The sequence below is a fragment of the Mchenga conophoros genome, linkage group LG15 (genome assembly GCF_057382185.1).
Source record: "Mchenga conophoros isolate Kocher_MC1m ecotype Shallow Benthic linkage group LG15, M_conophoros_male_GT1.1, whole genome shotgun sequence".
Lineage (NCBI taxonomy): Eukaryota > Metazoa > Chordata > Actinopteri > Cichliformes > Cichlidae > Mchenga > Mchenga conophoros.
This window is the reverse complement of record NC_140540.1, coordinates 7851739-7876209: the sequence shown is the minus strand read 5'-3', so window position 1 is coordinate 7876209 and position 24471 is coordinate 7851739. Positions and strand designations below refer to the sequence as shown.

The 24471-nt window shown below is 41.5% G+C and overlaps 2 protein-coding genes across 3 annotated transcripts; both read right to left on the bottom strand.

Annotated features, from left to right (window-relative positions):
- On the bottom strand, nucleotides 1-8316 carry gnpat2 (glyceronephosphate O-acyltransferase 2). The gene is made up of 16 exons (XM_085247288.1): nucleotides 8205-8316; nucleotides 6260-6460; nucleotides 5993-6169; nucleotides 5694-5823; nucleotides 5418-5545; nucleotides 5236-5311; nucleotides 4225-4376; nucleotides 3992-4122; nucleotides 3361-3602; nucleotides 2600-2857; nucleotides 2445-2524; nucleotides 2070-2210; nucleotides 1157-1256; nucleotides 964-1057; nucleotides 784-845; nucleotides 1-579 (listed from the first exon to the last, which is right to left on the bottom strand). The coding sequence occupies exons 1-16, from the start codon at nucleotides 8214-8216 to the stop codon at nucleotides 527-529; spliced, it is 2037 nt and encodes a 678-aa protein (XP_085103414.1). The 5' UTR covers nucleotides 8217-8316; the 3' UTR covers nucleotides 1-526.
- A 1153-nt stretch (nucleotides 8317-9469) lies between these two features.
- lpin1b (lipin 1b) lies at nucleotides 9470-24233 on the bottom strand. Of its 2 annotated transcripts, none has more exons than XM_085246994.1 (20): nucleotides 24057-24233; nucleotides 18602-18805; nucleotides 18404-18499; nucleotides 16179-16450; nucleotides 15925-16038; nucleotides 15707-15830; nucleotides 15284-15620; nucleotides 14837-14930; nucleotides 14531-14715; nucleotides 14326-14419; nucleotides 14092-14161; nucleotides 13325-13417; nucleotides 13178-13239; nucleotides 12945-13083; nucleotides 12585-12733; nucleotides 12042-12128; nucleotides 11709-11861; nucleotides 11499-11613; nucleotides 11203-11306; nucleotides 9470-11115 (listed from the first exon to the last, which is right to left on the bottom strand). In XM_085246994.1, the coding sequence occupies exons 1-20, from the start codon at nucleotides 24129-24131 to the stop codon at nucleotides 10941-10943; spliced, it is 2742 nt and encodes a 913-aa protein (XP_085103120.1). In that variant the 5' UTR covers nucleotides 24132-24233; the 3' UTR covers nucleotides 9470-10940. The 2 variants fall into 2 exon arrangements, with proteins under 2 accessions (XP_085103120.1, XP_085103121.1); XM_085246995.1 differs by lacking the exon at nucleotides 24057-24233 and adding an exon at nucleotides 20841-21437.
- Nucleotides 24234-24471: the final 238 nt, after the last annotated feature.

The following is a 24471-nucleotide window of genomic DNA, read 5'->3' as shown; positions in this document are numbered from 1 at the left end:
CTGACATCTTTGCTTGTTTTGGCCTTTAGAGCTTTATTGCTACATTCTTTTATACCAAATCTTACTGGCAACCAAGTTTATTTTAAAGTGCTCTCTTATTCATTATCTCAGTCATTAATAATACATCTATGGCAATATATTTACCAAAAAAATAAGGATCAGCAATAGAAAGTATGTTATTATTCACCTACTGATTCTGGTTACAGTCAAACTAAATCAGCAATAGGCCACCAACATTTATCCTGCAGGGCTTTTTAGCTTCATCTCAGCCTTCTCAGGTCTCAAACGCATGTCAGCAAGGACACAGAGGTAGCCAACATTCAGTAGATTAAGTCTGGCTGGCATCCGGGATCAAGTATTTTGCCTGTGAGCTCAGATTGCATTTGCATCTTTACACAGTCAAACTGCTAAAGAGACCACAGGGATGAAAATGAGGAAGAAGAAGTAATGAAGAGACAGGCAAGTTTGGGGATGGGGGGAGCAGGACTGTGAGCTGATACTGAAGATGAATTTACTCTACTTGACACTAAAGTCTTGCGTCAGGTATAGCGTGGAGGCTCTCAGGGGGGATTTTCCCAGCTACAGTGAAAGAAGAGGAACAAAAACAAAAATAAGAAAGATCCCTCAGGCGGGTGTAGTAAACAACTGTAAGCTAATCGGTAATTGTATATGTAAAATAATCTGATCATTTTAAAGACAGCAAGGTAAAAAATAGAACAAAATTCTCAAGACGGACACAAAACAGCAGCTTTATCTTTACTGGAATATCACAAATAATCTTACAGAGTATGTCACCAGTTCTTCTGACAGCTGCTTTGTTCACTTTGTATTCGTTCTGCTGGGACCTGAGATGAGAAGAGTGCATGTGTAACTTTGGCATCAGCATTATGGACAGCTTCTCAAACCACCAAAGAAAATGAGCTTAAAACCAAACAGGGCTGTAGGTTTAATCTCATTACTCACGCCCTCAACTTTGTCACTGCCTCCAGTCTCCGCAGTGCAGAAAGAACATTTTTCTGTGTGTCAGAAGAGAGGACTTCAAAGGTGTGAAGATCACCTGCAAAACAAAAAACCCAAAAAACTGTGAGTTATCTGCAAGTTACCAGGTAGCAGACAACTCTAGAGTTCAGAGGTCATTCCACACACTCAGTTTTACCTGAGAGGATGAGTTTTGTAGCCAGGTTTTGCACAGCAGGTAGGAACTGCTTCTCCGTAAACACGTGAGCTCCGTTTTCACACAAGTACCTGAAGATCAGCTGGACATGAGGGGAAAAAAAACCCCAAAACATCATTAAAACGTTGGTATATTAATGTGGAAATAAAGTCAAATTATGGTCAAAAAGTAATAAATGCTTTGCCTAAAATTTAGTCAATAGTAAGTTAACAATGTTACAAATAATTTTCATGTTAGCAGATGTTAATGTTTTCCAAATGGTTAATAGTTTAGTTGTAAACCATCTTGACCACCATTTGATGGTTACTGTGAAGTTGCAAGAGATTCTTTGAAGTCATTAAATATTGTACTGTGCATCTATAAATCTATAAGTCTATAAACATTAGACACAAGATGGAAATAAACTGATGTTTGGAATATCCATTTTAAATCACATAAGCAGGACTCGTGTCTTTAGTTTCAGACTCAGTGATATGAACTGCATCTCCTCTCTAAAGATAATCTTAATATATGTAAACCAGGAAGTACACAAAACTGTATTTGTCTTACTAAAAGACAAAAAGTTTTCGATATACTTTTGCTAATGCAGATAAGCTCCCACAAAATTGAACTCTTTATGGTCATAAAATGTCTTAATGACAATATTTATAATTTTTCAAGTTTCAAAGATGCAACTACAGCATGTCTCTTTATGTCATTAGAAACTATGCCATGATTGTTAGTCATAATCTGTTATCTGATAACAGTGGTTAATGTTTAATGACATTTCTTAGAATACAATAGAAGGTCCATAATAAGAAAAAAAACTTTACAACATCTAACCAAGAATCTTCACAACAGTCACTCTCCACGAAATACACTTAATCACAGAGAGAGATACTCAAGTTAGAAGGACCTGATATGAGTCTAAGAAGGGTTGCAGCAGCTTCTGCAGAAAGGATAACACTTCCAGCCCCGTTTCCAACACGGTCACTTCCTGTTCACTCATGTGGACTGCTCCACATTTCTGCAGGAGTGAACATGCCTCGTCAAAGTCCTAAATGATGGAGGGGCAGACATATGCAATATGAGTAACAATAATCTGTCTCATTGTTAATCACACACAAGTGTGTATGAATATGATAGTAGCAAAACACTGAAGCACTATAAGCACAAAATTTCTTTCATTAGCTCTTCCTGGGAATTGGATAAACGAGAGGCTACAGTGACCTTGGCCTTTTACCCAGTTCATGCACAGAATAATCGTGATCCCGACAAACATGGCTGTTACCTGCGATGCCCTGCCAGGGATGAAGATGAATTCATTGGCGAAGACGTCCCGCAGGAAGCAGAAGAAGCTGAACAGCTCATCTGTGAACAGAAAAAAGTTAAACAAGATGTGTCCATTCATGAGACTCAGAATCTGCAACTGCACCTAACATTTACCCTTCTGTGTGCTTTTTGTGATGTGGATGGCAGTAGCAAGTATTCCTGGACGCACAAAGACATGCAACGCCTGATTCCTGTAGGAAACCAGCATCAGCACCGCCGCCGCCGTCCTCATCACACCCTCCTCTGGGCTGAGTGGATCTTGGCTCGCAGGGTCTCCATCCTGAACCAGGCAGACACGGCCCGCTTTATGATGGACGATGGAGTGATGAAGAGCCACGGTGGATGACATCACGTCTGAGTCTGTGGTGTGTGCTGCAAAACGGGTGTAAAGTTTGAGGGTCACATGACCTTCAGAAAGTCGTGCGTGCATGTGTGTGTGTTGAAGTGTGCACACGTGCCTGCATGTGTGAATGTCCACACACAGGACACCTGTGAAGTGAGACAGTTCAGTGGAGTCCTCTTAGGATAAGTTACTTAAAGTGCATTAATCCACTGAACATCTCCTAAGTGATTCTGGACACTTGTGCCAACTTGCATTCACCTAATCTTTGTGATCCACACAGGACCGGGTCAAAAGGAGCCTATGCAACAGCAAGGAAACTACTCAGTTACTCCTCTGCATTAACAGCGTCTGGTTGTCTAGCAATGCAATATGCTAAGGACACCTGCTGGTCACTGAAGGGAAAGCAAGCTTCATTAAATGCCCACTATAAGCAAAGCCTATATTGTTCTTAACCCTAAGCTTGATGCTGCTGCTTTCTACACAGTATAATTAAAATAAATTGATATCTTTGAAATCCATCTGGCCCACTCACCAGGCCAGTTCAGACGGCCCCTGAAGTCCAGCACCAGCTTCCTGAGCCAGAGTGTTTTTTCCGTGAGCCCATGCCACTGCAAACCCTCTTCTGTTAAAGTTGTGATTGGAGCCTGGAGCAACAGGCAAGCCATCAGAGACCAAGGACTGATCAATGAGCCCTCCTCCTGGGTTCGCACAATCAAATGAGCCACCCAGTTCACACAGTCCTGGATCTCCGTACTTGGTCTCTGTGGAAGATCTCTAAACAGAAAACAAGGTAGATTCTAAAGTTACATACAGGCTTTGAAGGTTTACAACGACAAAAATATTCATTTAAGTTGTATCACTGTTACACTTGTTATGCTTTTGTTGATTTGGTTCATTTTACACTCACTATGAGTAAGAAAAAATAAATAAAAACACATTTCAAAAATGTAAAAGGTGTTTTATGCACTTCATTTGAACTGCTTATATATCACTAATGGAGATTACATTAACAGAATACATAAATGGTAAATCATAAAATCATTTAATACTCACTTTGGTTGGTGTATACTCAGTAATCACAATTTTTAGCTACAGCCAATTGTGACTTTGGCACACATGGCTACCATGTCTTGCATAAACAGAAAAAAAAAGCAAATCTGTACCTTGGTATGAGATTGTACTCGCTCCGATTTATCTTTCCCTCACACAGCTGTCGAACAGACAGGGGGCGGCCAAAGTTCACATGCATGCAGCCATAATCTTCCTGCAGAACTCTGCTAGCTTTAAACAGTCCCTGCAGTGAAAGAGCGAGGGCAAGAGGCCTGTAGTTTCATATCTTTCAGGACCAAAGATTACATGGGAAATGTTATCAAGTCAGCAATGAGACGAAACTTACGGTGGTGCTTTCTTTGGGTTTGGGGACACCCAACAACTCAAGTGCAAGCAATGACTCCTCCACTACTCTGTCATAGCTGATACTAATGGGCACCAGCGTAATGTCAAACACCTCACCTTTAAAATATGGCTCCAGCACCATGTCCATCATACCTGCAGACAAATGCAGATGTGGCACCAAGATGCTCAAAACATGTATAAGTAAATATGTAAAAATACATATGGAAATAAAAATAAGTTGAAAAGAATATTCAAATTACACAAAATGATCTAAAAATACTGTAAACTTGTTTGACTTTTCACAATTAAAATATCCTAAACTGTGAGTGCATGATCCCTTGGTGTGCAAAAGTAAAGTACTGTACAATGAAAAGGGTACAATGGCCCTTTAAGGTCAAACCTGTAATAAAACACAACAGAAATAGAAAAAACACAGCTAAATCTCACAAAACAGACCCTAAAAAACAAAAAAGACCTCACATAACACAATGGAAGTGTTTTTGGGGAGACAATAATGTGACGGACCAGCTGTGGAAGTGACAAGCTAACAGTAAACAGCTAATAGCAAACACCTACATTATTAAATGAATCTTTTAAGTGAGTCTAAGTGTAATTGTTTTCATGTTTTGGTCCATCACCTTATTGTCTCTCCAGAAACTCTTCTGTTGCATTTAGTGAAATTTCTTTTTTCTTTCCCTACTTCAATTGTTTTATTCAAATTCTGTTGTGGGTTGTTTTTTCTTTGTTTGTTTTTTCACCATTTCTGCTTTGTTTTATTCAGTTGTATTTTGTCTGCTTGTGCTGGATTTTTCTTTTTTCTGGTGTTTTCTTATCTTGCAGTGCATTTGACCTCCCCGGGCCACCATAGAAAAAGGTCATCATGCTTAACTGCTATAAAATTAAAGCAACAAAACCTAAAAAAAAACAAAAGTCCAAAATAATGAGATGCACACACTTTGATATCCTGGGGAACAGCAACAAAAACAACAAAGGTGTACATTTAGACACTTACCAAGCTTTGGCACCACAGACTTCAGTGTGCGACTCCTGAAACCCTCTACATAAAACTCCAAAGGAGCACATCCTGTCTACAAAAAACACATTAAGCTGTTGGAAGCCTTCTTCTTTTAATTGTTAAAGAAGCTGACTGCCAAAGATGCACTTAGGAATACTTTTAAAAAGTCCTTGTCTTACCCTGACAATTGTTCGGACATATTCTGACAGCACCGCCCAGTACAGCTTGTCAGAGCCGATTGCTCTTCGGATAAAGAAAGCTCCGGAGCGACGCAGAATCTCTCCAACAACCTTCATGCTTGCAAGAGCTTTAAAGAGAAGGAGTCGGAACAAAAAAATAAACAATAATAATAATAATATTTGGATGCTACGATGCAATCAAAATGGATATAATGTTGTGTATAATTAGTATGATTTAAATAACACTTTGTTGTCTTAATTCAAATAGATACTTGCGAATTCCTGCAGCTATGACAGGTATTGGGATGTCGTAGGTGAACAGGATGAAGGAGACAATCAAGAAGTCCACATAACTCCTGTGATTGGGCATCAGGATCACAGGACTCTCCTGGATGGCTTGCTGCAGCTGCAGTGACAGAAAATTTTAACTTCCAAGGTTCTCTGTATAGTAAATAGTAGTAAATACTATAGTAAAGCAAATCTATCAGAATGGTTGTGTGACCTCTAAAGAGCTACTGTTGAAACAAACTGGCCAATAACTGATTAAAGTGTATTGATTTCTGATGAGTCCTGACCATGTTGAGTCCTTCCATGTTGACATAGATGCTTCTGAAGAGTCTCTTGAACACCTTATTGACAGTGTAGGCCATCAGCCTGATAAACCCCAGCTGCAGATTGTGAGACATTTCCTCCAAAATCCCACGAGCCTCTTGTCTCACCTTCTCCACGGATGACCCCGTCTCCAAGGCAATCTGAGAGGGAAAATGTAGGGGAGGAAAAACTGACTATTTTGACAACAAAACAGTAAAAACTATATTTTTTTAATAAATAAAATGACTGACCTCTTTGGCAATATAGCGCAGATACTGGGACTCCAGTACAGCTTTCTTGAGGTCAGAAGTGGAGCTGGATGGGGCTCCTTTGTACGGTTGAGGGTTAAAGGTTCTCAGGGCATAGCCAAGATCAGTTGTGCATCTCCTCTCCTCCAATATATCCGTAAACTCCTCCTCATCCTTCAGGCTTGCAGTGCCTGAATCTTTATACTGAAGGAAGGAGTAAGGTTTATGTTAAAAGTCTCAAAGTTAAGATGTTGGAACATCTGTAACAGGATAGAAAACAACAACAACACTACTAATCTACCAACTCAGTAACGTGGGTACAGAGCAAGATTGTTTTGAATACGGATTTATTAGCACCACATTTTTTATACTGTACACATTCTGCTTTAATTCAAGGGGTCTAACAAATTTACTGCATTACCCATTTAGGAATTATATCCATTTGTATGCACAGCGTCCCATTTTCAGAGGTTATAAATTAATTGGACAGTTGACTGATAAGCAATTTCATGACAAGGTTAGGTTGTTCCCTTGTTATTTCGTAACACATAAAGCTAATAAAATATGTGGCATTGATTTCAACTGGTGAATTTGCATTTTGTAGCTTTTCACTTGAATTTTTATTACAGAAGTTAAATGTAAACTGAAATAAATCTATCAGACACATAGTAAAAAACTCTACAATCTGGTTCATTCTGCAAAAATAATAAACTGCCAATCACAACAACTTCCGAAAGTTCGCGTGTATTTATATTAAACAAAGATTTCCTTGTACCAGAATGACAGTAAGACCAAAGCATGACTAAGAACATGATCCGTGGCGTACCACATCATCTGCCAAACATGGTGGCAGTAACATTATGGCATGGTATGGTATGGTATGGTATGGTATGGTATGGTATGGTATGGTTGCTAGTGAAGCTGGATCACTGGTGTTTCTTGATGATGTAAGTACTGATTGAAGAAGCCGGATGATCTGTTAAGTGTACAGGGCTACACTCTCGCCTTGGACTCAGTCAAGTGCTGCAAAATTGATCGGACACTGCAAATGGATGATGACCTAAAGCATACGGTAAAAGCATCTCAAGCAAAAATAAATGGGATGTCCTTTAATAGTCAAACCAGCAGAGCAGCTTTTTAGCTATTAAATTCAAACCTAAAGGCACTTAATGCAAAACTTTCTTAAAACCCTTGAATTAAAGCTGCAAGCTCACACAAAAAACAGACAAAAACTACAGAAATAAATACATTTTTAAAAATGCTATAATTCTTATAGAGCAGACTGTAGTTTTGTAAGACTCTTTATTTCTTTGGTAAATAAAATAAAATAAAAAAGAGGGGGCGGGGGTAAAAGATAATATATGTGGACAACAACTATTCACCACACTGTTATTTTGAACTGTTATTTTACAACGGGCGCATCCCTATAGTTATCCCATTAATGTGTTAATTGTTTATTAACCTTTTATACAAGCACTAGTTTTGTTTATTTTAACAGTAAGGAAAAACTGACGTATTGTTACTTTGGAAAAGTGGTCTGAGACAAATTAAATTATTAAATCACAAAGTTTATCGAGTTAAAACCATAAAAGTCGTTATCTCCTCGCTGCTCTGTTCTGCAGGCTGCTGTGACCTGCCAACACTGGCTGGTGAAAAACTATTAAGCAACAGCGGCTTACATACAGTCGCCGTTTTTCTTAGTAGGCCAAAGTTTGAGCAGCTTAAGGCGGCCAGGCTCCACAGGACACCCCTGCCTGCATAATTAACAGCAAAAACAAGCCCTGCTTGAAGGCAGACAAAAGCGAACATCGCTACAGGTTTCCTTCAGGCGGTCTCCTTCTGGGTATTATATATTTTATAGTCGCCGCTAACTTTGAAAGGTTTAAAGAAAAGCGTCGACGGGCCCGAGAGAAGATAAAAACAGACGCGTTTAAAACTTGCTTCTTACCGTACTCGTCATTCTTTGCGGACACTAACACTGAAGCTGACTGGTGACTGGCCTCAATGACTGTCTTTCTTGTGCTTGGACGCTATCTTCGCTCCACACTGCGTGAAATATGCAGCACTTCGGGGCCCGGGGCCAATGGTGTGCCTGGGTTTTGGAAACTCCTCCCGCATATTGTAATACTCAACCCTCTGCTCCCAAGTAACCCCCCTCACCCCACGCGCGCTGTTGAGTGCGATAGCTAATGTTTTAAGTGATCTCGAGTTTGTCTGATGTGGAAAAAAATGTCTGAATATTTTTGGAGGAAACATAACCAAGAATTAAACATCAACTGAGCGTGCACTCCACAGGGACTGATTAAATTATCGTTGTTTTTTTTTGTCAGTTTTGCTGGTTTGGAGCATTCAGATGTGCTTAAGATTATTCACATGTGACATTCACGGCAGCTGTCAATCTTCCCAGAAGTGCACTTCCCATCAAATTCACCCTAAAAGGCAACACTCAGAGAAACTGCAAACCCCCCAAGAGTTCCAGGTGTACCGGCTTCAGTTACAATGTTAAATGTACTAGGCTTCTGGAACAATGTCCTTTTGGACAGATGAGAGCAAAGTGGAGATGGTAATGCACAGCCCCACATTTGTTGTGCGATATCTGTGCAAACTGGCAAGCACAGTGGTGGACGGGTCATGATTTGGGCAGCTTGCAGTCTTTGAGTCAATCATGAACTCCTCTGTGTACCAAAGTCTTCTGAAGGCAAATGTTAGACCTTCTGTCCAACAGCTAAAGCTTGGTCAAAACTGAGAAATTCATTAGAACCATGATCCCAAGCCTTTCAGCAAATCTATCAGCATCCCCGTCAAAGTCAAGATAGTAAAATTGATATACTTTGGCAGGACCTTAAGAGAGATGTGCATAAGTAAATGCCCACAAACCTCAATGAAATGAAGCAACATTGTACAGTGGTGGCGTACAGAGTGGGGCAAAATTCTTCCACAGGGTTGTAAGAGACTGATAAAGTCATGCAGAAAACAATGACGTAAAGTTATTGCTGCTAAAGGTGACCATACAAGCTAATAAATCACGTAGAACTACTAGTACTACTACTGAAGTCCTTTTGGTTGACCTTCGCCCTGGCCTCCACCCCTCTGTCCACTCAGTCTCGAGCTACAGACTCAAACATGCTTCACCAGTCAAGAGCAATTGGTATCAGTTTCTTCAGTGGTGAGCAGTCTCAAAATGAAGAGCAACCACAAAAATGAAGGTGAACATTTTTGTAAATCTTCATTTTATTTATGTATTTTTTTGTTGCCGAACAATGATCATCTCATGAGTTAGGCAAGCAGAGGAGTCTTTATTGTTTCTATTCACACATAAAGTGTTTACCCCAATGTCATTTATGAGTCCGACTGCACCAGTTTAACAAGCAACTGTTCAAAAGAGAGCAAAATGCAGATCACGTTCACAGCTAAGGCAAAAATAAAAACAATTTCACGCTACTTTAGCTCTTTCATTGAAAGAATAATAGCATTGTTAAAGCATTATGCACACACACACACACACACACACACACACACACACACACACACACACACACACACACACACCATCTCTTAGAAACTATACTACAGGCTGATAATACTCTGCCAATTTTATTTGTTAAGTGACTCAGTCCCTGTTTACATATTCATATGACCGCATTATATGATATAAAGACCCTTTTTTTCTTAAAATACTATGACCTCTCTTAGCTGCTAGCAGTAGCAGAAGTGTACGCTACATCTTACACAGTCTGCATCTTATACAGTAACGTAGACTACATGAACTATAACAGAAAGGCGAAAAACTGCACCTCACAAACTGAAATCACATTCTCACCACAGCACATGCAGACTCTGAATAGAAAAACAAATATTTCACCAATCCCTCTCGCAAATAAGGAAGACGATGCTTTAAAGTGTTGTGCTTTTCTGTCCTGACACTCACTGGCTCGGTCGCCTCACATATGTGTTGCTACATAGTACAAATGCACGTGGAGAGCTGCACTTCCATGCTGATTGAAGGCTGTGTGTAAACTAAAGAGGACAAAAAATGGCATCGGTTAAATAAATATATAAATAAACGCAGAAATGAAGCCAAATGTAGAATTCAACTGAAGATGCTGGTTTAACTATACTGTTTTAATTTAAGCCATGTATGTATGTGGAAATGTTTACACCACTTCTGGCCCTGCAGAGCAGATGATCACAGTAAGAAAATAAATTCCACGTTGACTATTTGGCACAAATTTAAGTAACCTGCTCTCTCGTTATGATAAACAGAGGCCATAATTCAGCTATAGTGTGTGTTAAAGAACTGTCTAGGTCATACATTGTAGTCTAGCTACTGATATATTGCCAACACTCCCTATAAAATAGTATCCATACTAAGCTGCCTGAATAAAATACTAATATTTTATTCCTCACTACACATACATACTTTTAGTCAGATGACCCCAAAGTCCATCTTTTAATAAAAGTGTGCTTATATCCATCTTGTGAATTAAGACTATTCACAGCAGATTGCTTTACTCGTTTACTAGTTTTACTCTCCGCTGTCCATTTATAAAGTGCTCCATCTTCTGTTGAAAAAACAAAACGAAAACTCAACAATTATACACTCGCACACATCATTCTCCAACCCTCTGCTACATCTCAAGCACACCATCATTTAGTCCTTGCTCCAAAGGCCAGAGGTAGTCGGTCAGCTGCTGGAGCTGGCGGTCTGTTGAGGTGTAGTTTCCTGACTCTCCACCAGGGGGAACTGCTCCCTCCAGTAGGTGAAGTGGCTGTAGGTGTCCGAGCAGGGGAAGTCAGAGGAGGACGCTCGGGCCTTCAGCGGAAACACGTGGTCAACGACCTCGCACAAACGTACGTAGCTGAAGAGAAGAGAGGAGAGCGAGATGATGCAGTGATGCTGTAAGGGCCATGAGAGCAATCCAGTGGGACCTGGGTGAAGGACTTACGATGAGATGTTGGTCTTGGCGTGCTCCTGCACCAGCTCCCCTTTGGGGTTCACTGTAAAAATCCTGTTTAGTGACACCCCAACTTCTTTGTATGAGTATACATCCTACAAAGACAAGAACAGGGGCATTTTTAATGTTAGATATACTGGATATTAGACTTAAACAGTGCAAAAAATACCTAAAAAGCTTCAATTTACCCTCAGTGAACATCCAAACTCACTTTTATGGTGAGAAATAGACTAAACTATAAGCAAATATAACTGTTTGTAAGCTCTGCAGAGCCGCATGTGAGTTACCGTCGGTCTGTTGCCGAATGCTGCGTAGAACGGCTGCTTGTTGGGGTAGAAGAGGTTCTTGATATCAGTGAGACACTCTACCTTGAACTTCTCCGGCTTCTTCTCTATCACCTCCCTGTGAAACACAATCAGCACTGCACGATGAGTTCCTCCTGCATCCTCTCATGTACTAATATAGAAAAACAGATGCACGTTTGTGATCTGAAATACCTGTGCAGAGCTGAAAAGAGGCTGCTCGGGCTCAAGAGGACGGGGCCCATAGGAAGCATAGTGCCTCTCTCGTTGACCCAGTTGAGGTAACCTCTAGTCATGTCAGCCATGCCGATCGCTCGGGCTGAGCAGTACAGGAACTTGTAGCCATTTCTGATGTGGAGAGGAAGAGATTAATATTAACCAACTTGTGTCAATAGAGAGTTGAAATTACTAAATAATTTCTTTAACTTTGTAAAAGCATTTCTTTAAGAGCTTTATTTTATTTCTATAAAATCTCCTTTATGCTTTACTTTAAAACTGAGAGTAGACTGTTAACAAAGTAGTTCTTACTGGCTGACTTTGTGGTACAGCTGAGCAATCCCCTGGTGTGTCCAGTCTTTCCCGAGTGTGGGCAGGATATGACCTAATGTGTCTGACCTGGAGACAAATACAAGCAAGCGTTATTAAAAATGCATTTTTTTGCACTTGTGTAAAAATCTAATGATGTTTTATGTCATAGTCATCCAGATTTAAAACCCTTTGGAATACTTCTCATTGTTGGAATATATAAAAGCATCCTCTGTTTAGTCTGAGAGAGGATTTAAATGTCACAATAACTGGAAAAGTACCTGCTAGCTCTCTATTAAATGCTACCTTTGCAAGAAGCTGCATATTTAATCTTCTGATCAGAATGACAAATTGCCTCATAATCAGCAGTGAATAAATGTTACAGATGGAATAGCCGTGAAGAGTTTATTCATCACACTGAACCCTGCTGTGCACAGAGTTGTACAGCATGCAGATGAACCTAATACTGGAGCCACTTCCAGTAGATTTGCCGTCCAAACTAAACTCCATTATGCATTAAAAAAAACAAAAACAAGACACACGCACCTGGTAATGGTTCCATCTATGTCGGAGATAATTATCTTGTCATCCCAGTTCCAGAGGTAGATGGTGCCTTGACAGCGACAGGTTCCCTGGTACTGAGTGGTGACGCTGAACACGACATCGTTAGGCCCGTCTTGCAACTGAAGAGACAGCTGGGAAATTTGGTGAAGGGGGTGAAAATCCATGAAAAACCACTCAGAAAGGAAGAGAATTGTGTTATAGCTGCACCATTTGGGCTTGTCAGGTGGATCTTTACTGCTGCCATCTTGCTCAAGCTGGTAACTCATTCTTTTATGCTTCTTTTTTAATGTTTGAGCTATCTCTCTATCATATCCAAACTTGTGCTTTAACTTGTGTGCTCACCAGCTGCTCTGATGTGAGTCGGAGAGTTTTCTTATAAGACACGCCTCCCGTTGTGAGTACCGGCTCTGTCTGTATGAGGGAAGAGTTCTGCTTGGCTTCCCGGTGGTCCTCATCACTAGAGGATGACTCTTCTTTCAGTCTGTCATCAGAGAGGTGAACAGGGCATTTATATGCTTCAATATAAACCTCAGTAAGTGAGCAAGGACAATTTTGAGCCAGGAATGCTCTCTTACCTGCTTGTCATATTCCCAACCTGCTCAGCAGTGCAACAGGCCCCACGCTCAGAGGCTGAATCCTATAGGTAATAAAAACAGTGCCAGGTTGGTGTTTATCTGGCGCGTAACTTGTTCACAATTAACATAGCTGCTGCTTTAAATTACCGATTTGGCACTGCTGTTTTTGCTTCTCCAGGAGAACCACCACCTTCCTGCTTTCTTGGGCATCTTCTCCTTCATGATGTTCTCCACTGCAGCCTGAAGCAGACCACACACACACACACACACACACACACACACACACACACACACACACACACACACACACACACACACACACACACACACACACACACACACACCAAGCAACCACAACACAAAGCCATAAAGACACACTTAAAAAATAAAGCAAACTATACCGTAAATCAACAAACACTGAGGCAAAACCAAGAATGTGCCTGAGGCCGAAGCGGGGGAAAATACACCAACAGAATAAAAGTGAAAGCTTGTGTAGAGATATTAAAGGGGGGAGGGGTGTTTAAAACAAAAAATAAACATACAGAGCTGTAGCCCAGAACACTGGTCAGACAGCAGAGGAGGAACTGTAAGGTTGAGTGAATGTAATTAGGGCAGGAGGACTAACAGATGGATGGAGGGAGTAATAAAATAAGACGGGGAGAGAACAAAGGAGAAAACAACATTTAGCTTGAGAGCAAAAGTTTGGAAGACATTTGTTACACAATGTAAATTTTGTCTGCAGTAGCAAAAACTGAACACAGTGAGGTTTGAGGTCCACAGACTCCACATTAGGCCTTATGTTATGTAAAGTGGTGCAGTACCGGGATCAGTCAGAAGGGGGAATACTTCTCATGTAATCCAACCCAACTTACTGACTCCTAAATATCTGTGCAGCGTCTGCAATCAACTCTTACCTTTGGCAGAGGCTTCTGAAAGGCTTGCATAGCCAGCACAAGCGGAGCTGCAGTGTTCCAATTATAGTACCTGTGGGAGATAACAAAATGTATTTTTAGCCCTTCCATAAATGCAGCAAAACACATGTTTTTCAGCCAATTTTAGCTCATTAGGCCAAAGAGTTGTGCTAACGCTGCTGTTTTTGCCTGCAGTGTGTGACACATGAATCCATTCAGTACACTCGAATGTCTTACTTTGAGCCAATTTTCACCACTAAGTTGGGGTCGTCGATGATAGAGGGGTTCTCTGTGAACTGCTGATAGGACACGGTCTTCTTATAAAATTGCTCTGTAAAAGGAAGGGAGAAGAAAAAAAACCCACACGTTACTTATTCCCCATGCTTACAACACAGTGTCTAAAGTGCATCTTGGAGTCGTGTCATGTCACGTGATCGTTTACCTTTCGTGATCTCCCTGTTGTCATTGAGCCCCCCACACAAAGAGATGGCAATTGATGGCAGGTCAGACATGGGATCGCAGTAACTGTCTACTCCACTGTCTCCTCCAGAGCTTACAGACTGAGGAGACTGACTGGTGCTGTGGAGGCCCGGATCCGAGATGCTCCTCACTGTTGCACCAGTGTCACTGCAAAAAAGAAAAAGAGGAGATACTTTTGATAAGAATCTCGCTGATCATTCTGCACAGTTCAGAAATACAACTGTATGAAACTTTTCCTAACATGAAAGCGTGCGTGATGTCCAAATACCTCTTAGGAAAATAAAGGGCTGCCACTTCCGGTTCAAGCTCAGTGATGTCGTCCAGATAAATTCCATCAGAACCAAGATGGCGACTCCTTTTATCTGCAAAAGAGCAAATTCATTTTCAGCCTCTTAGATTTTTCCCCCCCGACTGATTTATCCAGAAGCAAATCATTTGCCAGCTTGATCTCTGTGAGAGGGTCTATAGATGGATTATTATGAGGCTGTAAGCTTCCTTGTAGTACCAGATCCGTTCACCTGGCCCCTGTTTATCTTTGCAATCATATGCAGCGATTCAGACACATTTTTGGCTGTAAATCCATCTTATATTGCATCTTATCTTATACTACGGAGAGCAACTGATTGAGTTTGAGCAATTTGCAGTGTGAAGCTGCAGCTTCTTGACGTAACACAGTGCATTAAATGATACGTGGGGAAACCTTTTTAAGGTTTACCTTTTTTCTTTGACGGAGAGTCTGCTTTGCCTTGTGGACGGGGTGAAGTGTCCTCCATGTCGGCCACCATACGAGCTGCCACGCCTCCCACTGTTGTAACTTGCATCGCCGAAGTTATCGTTTGAGACTCCATCCCAATGGATTCTGCATCGACCATTTCCTCTGTGTGCATCGTCTCTGTCGGCATCAGCAGTCGCAGTGCTGGTATTTCCGAGCAGGGTCCGCACTGTTCCGAAGACACCTCAGGCGTAATCACACGGAAGTGCGTGCTTTCAGACACCGGGATAGATACGGGGCAAACTGGTGGAGGGCTGGACTTCAGTGGAAGGACAGATGGCTACAAGAGTGGAGAAGAGGATGATGATATGAGCTGAAGAAATAACAACACTGCAGATTAGGGTATCAGGATTAAGGCTTTCCTACCATGGCGGCCTGAGGCAGCTCTCCCCACGCCCAGTGCATTTCTGGATTCTGATTGTCTGTGTTTGACGGTTTGCCAATTAGCTCAGAATCACTCTTGGGAGATGTGGGGCGAGAGTTTCCAGGACTAAAAGAAAAAGAGATTATAGCATTTCCACATTTATTTCATGGATTTATAGCATTTACTGTAGGTGTGAAAGTATTTTGTGTGAGTCGAGCACCTCTGAATGGGACTCCACTCCCCATCTGAACGAGTGTACATGCCAGCCTGTTTGAAAGAACTGTTGGTCGAACCAACTGTGTTCTCCTCTCTAGAGACATCCCGAGATGAAGACCTGGAGTATAATCACAAAGACGAGTTAGTCAGGGTTTTCTTTACTCTCTCTTACACTGTCAGGTGATCATCCTCATCCTCTGCATGGGTATTTGATTAGTCCTTCACCATTTCCCTTCACTCCTCACGGCCAGCTCTTACCTGTTGCTCTCCATTTCTGCCACTTCATCCGAGCTGATGTCTATGGGGAACATGTCTTCGTCCGCGGAGTAGTCTCCACTTTCCTCTCTCCTCAGGCTGTCCGCCCGAGCCTTCCTCCTCCTCTTCCTCCTTTTCTTCATCATCACGTTACTGTTCTCGCCATTGCTTGCCACGGAGCACAGATTCTGTATGGGTGTCCCGGAGATCTTCCCCATCAAAACAGGTCCATCTGATAGGATAGGAGAGGTGGCCAGGTAGGAGGGAACCACTTCCTGTTAAGACAGGAAACAGGAGTGAAACAATGCCGAGCAGACAAAGAGCCTGAACGTTACACCAAAAACTACCCACATGAGGAAATCTGTTTGGATTTACTGTCAAAGCTTTAGGTCTGCACTGAAATTGGGTGCTGTAGGAGTGTTGCTGACTCCCCTACTGTTCACACTTTGGTTTTTGTAACGCAGAACAACATGTGATAGTGCAACCTGCACAGCTATTATCTCCTGCTTTGACATGAAGCTATGTCAACCACTGAGAAACAAAAGATAACAACACTCTGCATAAAAGTAGATTATAATCATTGCAATAAATCCCCCACTCCATAGTTAGTGTATCGCATGACTTTGGTCTGAGACATAGGTTTGCAATTAACTGCCAAACTGCAAAAACCTCCACAGAGGAAAGGGTTTGCCAAAGCAGAAGCAGACTCTGTTTCTCAGTTCTGGTCACTTTTATGATCCCTCCTTCTAGGAAAAGAAAAGAGTTTTCCAGGAGGTCTCCTGCTGTCCATCCAGGGGAACATAAATATGTGTGTGCAGACTTAGGGGAAAAACAGAAAGCGAAGACAAACTGACGTATAACACCATGATTTGTGGTCTGACAACAATGCCTCACGTTTTGCTTCCCTGAGCCAAGAAAATGGGTTCAGAGAAACAACGCTCCTCCCCTAGTTGCTCGTTCAAGCCTGAGAATTTGACACCACCCAGGGGAAAATAAATCAGACACTTCCCTCGTTACAGCCAGCCCCAAGCTTCAGTACTTTAGAGTTTGTTTTTATCTTTTTCTGCATGCATCCTCACGTGCATACAAAGCCAAAAAGAGAGAGAAAGAGAAAGAAGATGAGAGTACATGCAACCAGGCTCTTTAAAGCTGCAACTGAACCTCGCAAAACCAAAATAAAATTAAACACTGACTTTCCAAAAAACTGAGGAAAAACGGCTTTCCGTGAAGTTTTGTAAACATAAAAAGTAGAAATGTAGGTCAGACTGGAGGAATTCTGACATATCTTTAACTCGCCAAGCTCTGAGCATTTCTCTAATACTTAAGCCAGTTTCACAAATACTGCAATACCGCAAACATTTAAATTTCCAGAAGCATATTTATCCAGTTTCCGATTTATCCTCATGCTCCCAGTGTTTGACATACTTCCAGGTCATAAAGCCTTGGTGAGTAAATTCTGCGTTCTCAGCTCTTGCTCGCTGATAAACAAAGGCAGTCGGTTTTTAAAAAAAGGAAAGGGGAGAAATTCCTGGGTGCTGTGCCAACTCTGCACACAGTGCGACTTTGTTCAAACTACTATCATTCCGAGTAGGAAAAAGAAAGTTTGGATAACACTTTTCAGTTGCAAATGGGGAGTGTGTGAGCGCAGGGTGTAAATAAAGTGTTATCATTTGAATCTTGGTTTTATTTGAATCAAAAAGGCCACATAAAGGCGGAAATGGTAAATGGCCTGTATTTGTATAGCGCTTTTACTAGTCCCTAAGGACCCCAAAGCGCTTTACACATCCAGTCATCCACCCATTCACACACTGGTGATGGCAAGCTACATTGTAGCCACAGCCACCCTGGGGCGCACTGACAGAGGCGAGGCTGCCGGACACTGGCGCCACTGGCCCTCTGACCACCACCAGTAGGCAACAGGTGAAGCGTCTTGCCCAAGGACACAACGACCGAGACTGTCCAAGCCGGGGCTCGAACCGGCAACCTTCCGATTACAAGGCGAACTCCCAACTCTTGAGCCACGATCGAAATGTACTGCCTTTTATATGGCTACAAATATAACAGTCTTTTAGGGTTTTTTATATAAAGTTCTTCACTGCTGTGTCATTTTCTCACCTGTTCATTTAAGCAGTTCCACATGAGATCAGATGATTTGGCCAAATTAGTTAATCAAAATATAATTACATGCAGACAGCATTATGCTTCGTGGAAACGCTCCCAATCGTTACCTGATCATTTTCTGTTTCTTGCACAAAAAACGCCTCGCCGTTCTCCCCAAGCTTCATGTGGAGATCTACTGGTTCTCCGTTGATTTCCATGTCCACCTAAAAGCAAAAGGGTGAGAGCTGAACAAACTAGAACATTAAACTTTTCCTCTAAAGATGCCCTTGTTGTTGTTGTCGTTGTTTTTTTTTTTATCTTCTCACCACTTTCTCTCGGGACCGTAGGACCCCCAGCTTGCCAAAGCGCACGTGGAATGGCGAGCACTGCAGGGAGCCATCGGGCTGTCTCACAACAATGACGTCGATGCAGCCAGAGAGGGTGGCGGGATTGAGGCCTCGGTACAGCTCTTTGACCTGGACAAACACCTGGCCCGCCAACTGGCCCACGAAATTCATGGTTTGACGGGTCTGGGGGAAGTGAACGGATTAAAATTATTTGCGTAAGTCACCTCTTCCTGAACTCGGCCAACTTTCAAAAGTGGACGCGCTTATGAGTGGGCATCTGCCGTAGCAATCTTCAGCCCGTGAATCAAAGCACTGGTGACATAACTCTCACCCCGCTGGAAATAGGGCGAGCTATTCCAACACTCTGAGGTAAAATAAGCTTTCTGTATGGATAAGAGATGAAGAAGGAGTTGAAGCTGTTTCCTGATCTGTAATTACAAACTGTACAAAGAACCTGTTACCACTTTTGACCTTACTGTCTCTCTTACATCTTACATCCCCTCGGGCCTCATACTGTGAGTCTGTAAAGCCTTACAACTGTTTTCCATTCACACATCAAAGGTCAAAGGACAGACTAAGTTAGACCAGACTGTCAAGTCATGTGTATATAATGTAATACAGTAAATATAGCATGAACTCAATGCATAAAACCCCCATCCACCCCCTTATGTATTTTTTTTAAGCCCATTTGAGTCAAACAACCTTTCAACACCAACAGGATTTAGAGTTCCCCTTAAAAAACAAATGTAAATAGAAACATTTTATAAATAGTTCAGCTTCCATTTCTAGCCCCGCGCTGGTGAAAATTGGAACATATTTAGCGTCTTATATTTGGCCGTAAGCAGGCTACAGAGGGTAAAGACTGACTACTATTACGATTTGTATAGCTTCTTGTAACAGACAGGATGAGAGTGCTGGAGGTGGTGATCCAGGGAAAGATGGCCTTAAATATGTTGGAAAAATGCCAACATATCCTACCCCTTGAGGACATGTGAACAAGAGACGAGGCCCTGTCTGAAGAACAGAGACACCGACTGTTAAATCTTATAAAAGATCTCTTCTAAATTACCTTTGCTGTATTAAATTATTAACTGAATTTTCCACCGGGGCGTTGTGTTACGACACTGTTGACTTTCAAGCAGAGGACTTTTAGTGCAAAATACTGTTACACAGTACAGTGCAGCCTAATCTAAAAATAGATGTCTTGTGTTTGTTCCTCTTTTTGTTTCATCTCAGTGTCTCTGAACACTAGCAAAATACTCGGGCTGGGTTTCAGAAAAAGAGCTCCTCCATCTAAAGAAGACCTTTTATGCACTTTTTCAGCACCACATTTGTATCCTTTAGAATAGCTTAGTATTATTCACAGTTGAAAAGAATCCTTATTTATCTTAAACTGAGCCTTTATAAAGCCTGAGCATCCACCACTGGAACAGTGTATATATGACAGGAAACATGGAAGAAAGTAATAGATCCACTCTTTGTATTAATTAATTAATTAATTAATTTTTAGAATTATAGTGTGGATGCTATTCATTAATGTAATTAGCACTACTCTCTGGTACGATTACTGTTTACTATTCAACTTAATCTCATTTTTATTATATTTGTTTGGGGGTTTTTTTTAATCACCGTTGTGTGCAAATTTTTTCATTGTATAAGGCTCACAGTATATGCCTGTGGCACATCCTGCTCTGTGACCAAATAATTTCCCCAGTGGGATCAATAAAGGATCCATCCATCCATCCACTTGTGTTTAGCTGTGGTATGTTCATTTGGAAGAGTCTGGCTGAACAGCTTAGCAGATAATGTGTTCAGTCCCACATCAATACACAGAAACACACAGTACAAGATGCAATCTATTCCTGATTATGTAAGAAAATAAAACCTTCTACATGTAAGGAAATTCCTTTATTTAAATGTTTAAATAAAAAACATGTGATGTGACAAATCAGCTTCCATAACGCATGTTTAAACACCTAAAAGTGTAATAAGGTCTAATCGATATGGTAAACAGCTGACTCATATACCTCCTGACAGGGCAAACGGGAATTTTTTGTGATGAATGAAAAAAGCTTAATGAGCGTAAAGACAGATAAAAGACACACAAGTGGCCAGCGTGGTTATAACAGACATCTACAGAGTAAATAAAGACAGTTTATCATCGGTTTCATCTCAGAGTCAGGTGCAGTCAAATATACATAAACAATCCAAAACATACCTGTTTGAGCTGAGGGGCTGCCTTTTAACCAACACACGGGAGACGAGCGTTTCATCAACCGGGAATAATAAAACAACGAAACATTTTAAAAGACCTCCTGTTCCTCGATACAGGTGATGTCTGATGCCCGGATGCAGCTCCTGGGAGCATGGAGAAAAAACGCTACCGTTTAAGTTAAAGCGTTGACTCTTCCTCTCTAAGCGAGTCTGTTCCTCTCACTCAGGAGTCCTGTCACTGGGTGACGTCACTTGCAAAAAAAACCCCCGACCCGTTAGTTGGCCAATCAGCGTCGAGCTGTTGAGTTGCCAAGAAGAAAGAAAAAATCGATTCAATTGCCACAGTGGCAACAAAATTACCCTCTTTCTTACTTTGTCGGAGCTCTTCTGTGCCTACAGAGTGACTTTATGCTCTTTCGTGACCGTTTACATCCAGTCGCATTAAACTTGTAACCCTGATAACAAAAAAAATAAATCTACAGCAAGACATCTCACTTTACTTAAGTCTTTGACAGCGGGAAGCAGTGGAAGCTTCGTAAGCGTTTAAAGTCACCAGTCTGTCAGTCAGGTCTGATGCTGTGAGGTGATCTTTCTAGCCAATCACAGCTCTGCCTCGTAACACATGCCATGTTTGCTTACAGCGCGAGACCCTCCAGTGAGACTGTGCGAAGAGGATGTGGTCGGCTCGTGGTTAGTGAGATTAGGACACTAAACATAAGCAAAAATAGGTATTTAATGTAGAAAGATGCAAACGCTGAGTTTGCAAAGACTAACATACTCGAGAAGGAAACAAAGTCAGGATGTAAATGCACCAATTTCATTTCTAATTTAAAAAAAGCGGCTCTACTGTCATTAATGGTACAATTACATTACTGCCAAAACCACTCTGTCTGTATCTCTGTGCCTCAGAGCCCAAAATCCTGACAGCAGACTGCTTCTCCCCTCATGCTCCAGGACAAATACTGGACGGGGTTACACGCTACAAAAGCCTCACGTGCAGCTCTTCTGCAACCAAACCAAGCTCAGCCTGTGTGTCTGGGAAAATGTGTCTCTGAGTGAACACGATCTAATTGTTTTTCCAGACTGTGAGGCAGAAAGGGGAAGAGTGTGTGTCTTCATAGTAGTTTTCCATCACAACTTAAAATGAGCGTTTATTGTTTTAGGTTTGCACTTTCGCAACCATCCTTTTTCAAATTCTGACGGTTGGTGTCAGGAAATATGAGGCGCTCTTAGTCATTTTTTTCCTCAATGCAAATTTCAAATGGAAGTAATGCAAATATTTTTGGCCAGGATGCTTTTAATCTCGCTTTTGCAGAAGTTTACTTTATTACACCCTATGGTCATCTTTACTCACTGGCCACTTTATTTATTGTTAGCACCTCGTTTTGCCTTCAGGGGCGCCTTAATTCTTCATGGTACAGATTCCATTCTCCTCAGACCTGAGGCATCAATAGGAGACTTCCACCCAGAGAACTGGCCTCAATTAATGTTTGTTCACTTCCAGACCATTCTCTGTAAACCCTACTAATGGTTATATGGAAAAATCCCACTCGATCATCAGTTTCTGAAATGCTCAGACCAGCGTGTCTGGCACTTAAATCAGATGCTCAGTTTGAACTTTGGTGGGTGATCCTCACCATGTTTACATACCTAAATGGATTGTGTTGCTGCCACGTGATCACATATAAGCAACAAGCCTTTTAAGCAGGTGTACCTAAAAAGGGGTCAAAACAACTCATCAGTGTAAAACATGTTATGCTTACACTGTTACACTGAACGCCAAAACACTTTCGCTTTGTTTTTTTACATAAACTATTTTAAATATCTGCAGTAAACACCCTGTCCTTTAAACACTCGATGTTACACATACCGATGTATATCTGTACCATCGGTAAGCCTATCCCAGAGTGCCTACGTAAACAGGCGGGACACACATTATGTCGGTGACAAACGCTGGCGTCACTGGACCCTCCGAGGATACATGAGCCACATAGCTGCCGACATGTTTCCAAGAACACGTTTTTTTGCCAGGCAAACTCAGCCAGCGTTGTACACTTTTAAAAAAGCACATGATATCAGTTTAATTTTCAACATGAATGGTCAGAGACGTGACCTGTGTCAGGCTACAAGAAACCTGCTGACATGTGACAGTCTCACTTGCCTACTCGGCTGAAGAAAAACATCAGCTTCAAATTTCTACTTGGTGCATTTACACTGTTGTAATAGACCTCAACTGGTGAACATGTAAGCTGTTCTTGTTCTTTTAGGACAGCCCCGCTAAGGGGAAATCATTTTTGCTTTTGTGTTCTCACACCCTGTGAGGCCAAGAGGAAGTGATGACTTGTGAGATGTCAGTTCACTGCCTTCCTAAGCAGTGGTCACATACTGTACTTACAATGTAAGGGTGTAATAGCACACTGTCCATTCTGCAGACAACGTGCTACATTTAACATTTAAATGAATTACTGATTTACAGGTAAAATGTTTGCTTGTCCTGTCATAGAGCTGGTCATGCACTTTAATACATACAAAAAATGCAGTGAAAGGTGCTTGACAGTCATTTTTTACAAATGACTCCACCATAAACCGGACTTACTCAACACAGTTTGCCTCAGGTATTACTAATTCTTGTTAAACGACATTTTAATTGAGTCAGTTGTTAAAATAATATAGGTTTCTGATTGGCTGAGGCGATTCTGGCCTGAGGATCATGAGACAGAGGCTGAAAAGACTAAACTCTGACTCAGAGACTAAAAGGAAAAATAATGAGCTTTTCCAGGGCTTATGGTTGCAGATTGTTTTTAAAAAGTCATTTAAGTTAACTGTAAGATGTCAAACAAATACGGAAAAACAAAAAGGAAAACATCTGCTGTCTTTCGGTGTTGTGGATGCATTTGTGAATATAGTTGATAACAACTGCTGTAGGGTATCTCGTAACTTTTACTTGACCTAATGAGTCTGAGCCCGTCATCTTCAGTTTCAGTGGTAACGTCTAGTCTTACACTGGTGGATTATGGAAAAATACAACCCCGCTCTCCCTGCTTCTACTCAGAGAACCTACTGCATGACTTTGAAAGGTTGTCGTGACTATTTTATTCATGTTCACATTGCACAAATGCTGAAACACACAAACGGGTATAACTTGCTTTAAGCGTTATTCATGCTTTTGTGTTTTTTTCCACACATGCAGATGATTTTCTTTTTTCTTAAATCGCTTTACCCAGCTCCAGGTGGTGTCAGTGGCATAGTTCTGAGCAGCCTCATCTAACTCGTCTCCATCTTCTGCTGATATCATGATTCCATAGTGTGTTTAATCCCAGCGGCAGATGTTTGGTCTTTGCCACCTCTTGATAGATATGAGTCTGGTCTGCTCAAGAACTTGTATCCTTACTCTCTCCGCGCATGTCAAGTGTCTGACTGTTGAGTGCAAGTGAACAGTGTCTTACTAAATTTACCCAGGCCCCCTGGTTGGAAACCTGAGCTGGGTCTGGAGTGGTCATCATGCACCAGACCCTTTGATTTCTTAGGCATTTGATGAGGGGGACACCTGCTAAAATTGCATTTTAGTGGAACTGGGCATCTTCCCTTTAGACATGATCACACAAGAATGACACAATAAGCTGCACTGGCACAGA